Source organism: Momordica charantia, assembly GCF_013281855.1.
Source record: "Momordica charantia cultivar OHB3-1 chromosome 11 unlocalized genomic scaffold, Mcharantia_2.0 BLBB01000011.1, whole genome shotgun sequence".
Lineage (NCBI taxonomy): Eukaryota > Viridiplantae > Streptophyta > Magnoliopsida > Cucurbitales > Cucurbitaceae > Momordica > Momordica charantia.
Genome location: NW_028275159.1, coordinates 21998996 through 22003788, shown reverse-complemented (window position 1 = coordinate 22003788; position 4793 = coordinate 21998996). Strand labels below are relative to the sequence as shown.

The window sequence follows — 4793 nt, the reverse complement described above, 5'->3', positions numbered from 1 at the left end:
CTCAAACGTCGAATGATGCCTGTTATAGGGAGAAATAGAATATCCAGCGAAACGAGAGAGGGCCGAAAGAAGACCAAGAAGTAGGCACGAACCAAGAAAAGAGGCCGGCACATGGCGACCTCCTCGATGCCGAGCAGAAGAAGAAGAGAATAACTGCTCATACCCGATGAGGTCTAGGGCAAAGCAAGTCTACAAGTTCTGGGGCAGGACCTAGAGCAAGCAAATCGACAAGTTCCAGGAGAGATCTTGGATTAGGTAAATCGATAGATTCTAAAATAGGTTCCGAGAGAAACGATCAACAAATCTCATAATGGAGAAAGCAACTTGATGAAGTTCTAAAGCATCCAAAAGACAAACTGGCAGTTGTGAAAAGTCAAGGGAGTGTTTCAACAGAACACAACCCCATTTTTTTGAAAAACTCGAACAACAAAAAGAAAAGGAACCTACGTCGGTCCGAGGTCCACGGAAGGACAAAGCTACTGCAAAGACCTGACAAGCAAACTACATAACTGGTCATGACCCGATCCAGGGCAAAACCAGAATCTAGGGTATGACTGGATCTGTAACGCCCCCAAATTCCAAACAACTCAAATGGGGCACGTTACTAAAACATCTTATTCAACTCAATACAATCAAGAAAATAACTACACTTTATTCCATGACCTCAACCAAGCAACCTTACTAAGTTTCATAAATTATCAACTAAACAACTCTTATCAACGAAGTCAACACTAGTTTCATTTCACCTTGGAACAACACAATGATAGCTAACTTCAATAAACTTCAAATCCACAATCCGAATAGATAACCAAAACTATGGTTCTCAAAAGAATAGTAAATTCACAACTTTAAATAATTCTTTAAATAGGAACCTAAACAAAACTAAACAGTTAACCAAACATTAAACTCAAGCTAAAAGAAACAACTTCAACTATCTTATTCAACATGAAAATAAAAAACATGACCGATGCATCGGCCTCTCAAAACAAAGAAAAAAGTTTCTATAACTCGTGTTCTTGGGGGCCATGGTGACGATGGTGAGAGAATTTTTGTGGCATGCTGGAATTTGGAATTGGAGATTTTGGGGAAAAATGAGAAGATCATATAGGGCAACAATTTTCTATGTGTACTGCAAGATGGAGGAATGTGTACTGCAAGATAGAGGAAGGACGAAGGAGAAACCACAAGTTCTCTTTGAGCGATAGTAGAGAGGAAAATCCAAGAAGAGAGAGTAGAAAAAAGAAAAGAAAAGAAAAATAAATTTAGTTTTTTTATTTAAAAACGAATTAAGAGTTTAATTTTTTTTTAACTGAAAGTTTAGAATCCAATTTTTTTATTTGGGAAGGTTTAATTTTTACATTTGAAAGTTTATGGGTCTAATTTTTACATTTGTAAAGGTTTAAGGGTTTAATTTTTAGAATTGAAGGTTTGAGGGGTATAATTGTAACAATCATCGTACTTTAATTTAAGGGTGGTTTGTACAATTTACCCAAAAAATAAAAAGGTAAGAGGGTGGGGTTTTTAGAGAGAGAAGGAAAGGAAAGGAAGAAGAAGAGACACTTTGGTGTTTAAGAAAACAATAACAATTGTGAGTTTTTTTAGTAAACAGATGTAAAATATTTTTGCTTCAAAATTTCCTCATCTTTTACTTTGCTCTCAATGTTCCATGTTTTTGTTTTCTGTGTGTTGCCCCATCCTAAATGATGCAAAGTTGCAACGGTAATGAAAGGGAGGGGAAAAAAGAATAGAGAAAAAAAGGAGGAAGATGAAGAAGAAAACGCCGTGTTATAGAGTTTTGACAAGGAAAACATAATCAAAATCAGTTTTAGTAAAGAAACCTTTTTTATTACATATTTTTATAAAATCAAAATCTTTTAAAACAAAACTATCTTTTTTGAAATTTAAGTTAATTAAAACTTTACGTTAAAACTAATAAAATAATGTAATTTTTTAACCAAAACAATTAAAATAAAATTAAGCCGAACCAAATACATCGTGGAATATAGATTAACAATTACGACGACTCTTATTAAATTGGTTGATGAGGGGCTTTTCATAGGATGATGAACTCTATAGTCATTGATTCATTTTAGAAGCCTCAAGAAATATATAGAAATGAGAGATTGGCTGAGAACACCTCTCAAGTTCCATAATTAATACATAGATTGATGACGTTTTGGAGGGAGATGAGGAAGAAAAAACACTTCATATTCTACAAGTGATTAAAAACTAGATGAAATAGATTATAAAACTTTTCATATTCTAACGAAATTAAGTGGAATTATAATTTTAAAAGATAAAAAAAACAAAATAAGAGATAAATAGTTATTTAGATGTGCGGAGAAAAAATTAAGGAAGAGTGAAGGTGAAAGAAAGATAATGAGGGAATTAAGAGAGAGAAAAGGGAGTTGCAAAGGTGGAGATAAAAGTATGTTCAAAGAGAAAAAAAGAAAAAGAAAAAAGAATAGAGAAATGGGGGAAGTGGGCGTGGGGACAAAGCGAGGAAGAAAGTAGGAGAGATAAAACAAATTTATCATCAAACTTTTAAAAAAAATTAGAAGGGAAAAATAACATGACCCAGCAAGTAGGAAATCACAAAATCAGAGAAAAGAAGGTAGTAAAATGACGTCCTCCCTCGCCAGTCATTTAGCAGATTCAAGCCATTCAAATACACAACTATAAATAAATCCGCTCGACAATTTGATTCCTATAAATATTCCTGCCCCAAACTCGACGTTGGAATTGTAATATTTCCTGTAAATCCTGGGTGAATGATGTAGCTATTCTTGAATCAACCGCAAGAGTTTCTAAATTTGGGCATTCCATGAAATCCCAAATTGGGTTCAAATCAATTGGCAAGTCTATCATCTCTTTGGTCTCCTCTGATTTGAACTTCAAGTCTCTCAAATTAGGAAACTCATAACCACTCAAAGGACATCCAGCTTCTTTAAATATAACCTTATAACAAGATAAGTACAAAAAGTTAGAAAATGCTGTGAAATAATAAAGGCATAAAATTTGAAGAGAACGAAATGTTAGATACCTGTGTTGCATCACAAGGCAGTGTAATAGACGTTGCGTTATCGAAAACTTTAAGCAATCGAGTGATATTTATCCCCATCTTTGTCCTACGTGCGCCATGCCTCTTGAAATCATTGTCATCAACGGCTATATTTACTTTTTCTATGCAAGCCAAGGGCGAATTAGCATACCTCAAAAACGGCAAAACATTCTCAAACTTGGCACGTTTGAGATTTGGTGTACATAATTTAAGTTTTGGAAATGTTAATTCCCAATGTGAAGAAGCACCTATCTCCAAACTCTCAAGTGTTGGAGCAGAGATACAAGTACTTTCCAGATCACCATAATTAATCAAAGTCAAACATTCCAAATTTGGACAACCTAAAAAGGTCTCTTCATTTAGTTGTTCACGGCCATAACCACCACCACCGTCGTCGTCGTACCCGGGCTTCTTCCACAAGCTTTCAACCACTAGAATTCTCAAACATGGTAACACCAAGGATCCCAAGTCATGGTAAACCAGCACGTGTGACACCTTTAGTACGGTGAGAAAATCACATGCCGATAAACACCAAATCGTGCTATCATAACTGTCCGCTGTAATGTAAAGTTCTTTAACATTGTGGCATTGTGCATAGCATATAGACAATGTCATTACATTCATTCCGTGAAAACGGGGGGAAGAGTAACTCAATTTTTGAATATATCCGCGATGTTCAGACATAACTTTGAAGATGAAGCGCTTAAACGATTTTTCTTTGGATTTGGGATTGTTTCTAGTTGACTCTTCAAATGGGTAGGAGTCAAAATCAAAGTTGAGTGTTGGTATACGAAACCAAACACTCCTCCACCGTTTGGATAGAACACAAGTCTGGACAGCGAGTTTTGTGTTTAAGGAGGAGAGAATGTGGTGGAGAAGAGAATCTGGTAGAAGGCTGATTCGATCCACGTCCATCTTGATCTCGAAATTATTGACCAAATGGTTTTAAACTTGTGAAGATGGAACGTACAACGCCATATATATAGCAGATAGCCAAAGCAAGAAAGACATAAAAGAAGATGGAACAACTCATATTGAGTAAAAGAGACGAACGGACAGTCCAATTAGTTCAGTGGTTGGCACTTAAATTTAGTTTAAATGCATGGGGCAGATGCAGAGGGGACAAACGGCCCTGGTAGGGAAACTAAATTAATCAAATCTTTTCCTACGAAAATATGTCCACTACTTAAAACATACTCCATCCATTAATACTTCAATTTCTTTCTCCTGATAATCCGGAATCAATGGACTAAGCACCCGGGTTCAAAGCAGGGAGGAGGTATCTCCATTCGGCCACAAACCGACTACAACAACACTCATCGTTGTGTTAATACTTCAAACTTCAACCCCTTAATTTTACTAGTTTTATAGTTTTATTGAGGGACACTTGCAAAAAAAACTTATAGTTATTTGTAATTTCGAACTACCTTCTCATTTTTGCAGAAGTGTGAAATAATACTCACCGCAGCCGTTATAAATATGATGTATGATGAATTTGACCTATATTCTTTTTAGGATAAGAATAATATATATTGTAATTACTATTATACCCTTTTTTTCTTCTTAATTTTAGCTTATTACAAATGCATTATTTTGCTAATCTTTCATCGATCCATTAATACATAGGAGATCGAAGCTCCAAAGCTGCCTATCATTCCTATATATCAGTCCCAATTGGTTCACTCTCTGCAAATCTTCCAATGAATCTCTGGACCATCTGCTTCTTCATTGT

General features: G+C 35.4%; 1 protein-coding gene and 1 long non-coding RNA gene across 2 annotated transcripts; both read right to left on the bottom strand.

Annotated features, from left to right (window-relative positions):
• Window positions 1-2520: 2520 nt before the first annotated feature.
• LOC148208322 (uncharacterized) lies at window positions 2521-3274 on the bottom strand. Its single transcript, XR_015788931.1, has 2 exons — window positions 3044-3274; window positions 2521-2958 (listed from the first exon to the last, which is right to left on the bottom strand). It is a non-coding gene; the product is annotated as an uncharacterized LOC148208322 (long non-coding RNA).
• A 35-nt stretch (window positions 3275-3309) lies between these two features.
• Window positions 3310-4343, bottom strand: LOC111012076 (putative F-box/FBD/LRR-repeat protein At5g44950). The gene is made up of 2 exons (XM_088120183.1): window positions 3403-4343; window positions 3310-3350 (listed from the first exon to the last, which is right to left on the bottom strand). The coding sequence occupies exons 1-2, from the start codon at window positions 3974-3976 to the stop codon at window positions 3310-3312; spliced, it is 615 nt and encodes a 204-aa protein (XP_087976309.1). The 5' UTR covers window positions 3977-4343.
• Between the last annotated feature and the right edge of the window lie 450 nt (window positions 4344-4793).

Coding starts and splice junctions, on each gene's coding strand:
- LOC111012076 (XM_088120183.1), bottom strand. CDS start 3,976: ATGGACGTGGATCGAATCAGCCTTCTACCAGATTCTCTTCTCCACCAC. Junction 3,351..3,402: donor AAATGAAGAGACCTTTTTAG/GTTGTCCAAATT, acceptor TGATCTGGAAAG/TACTTGTATCTCTGCTCCAA.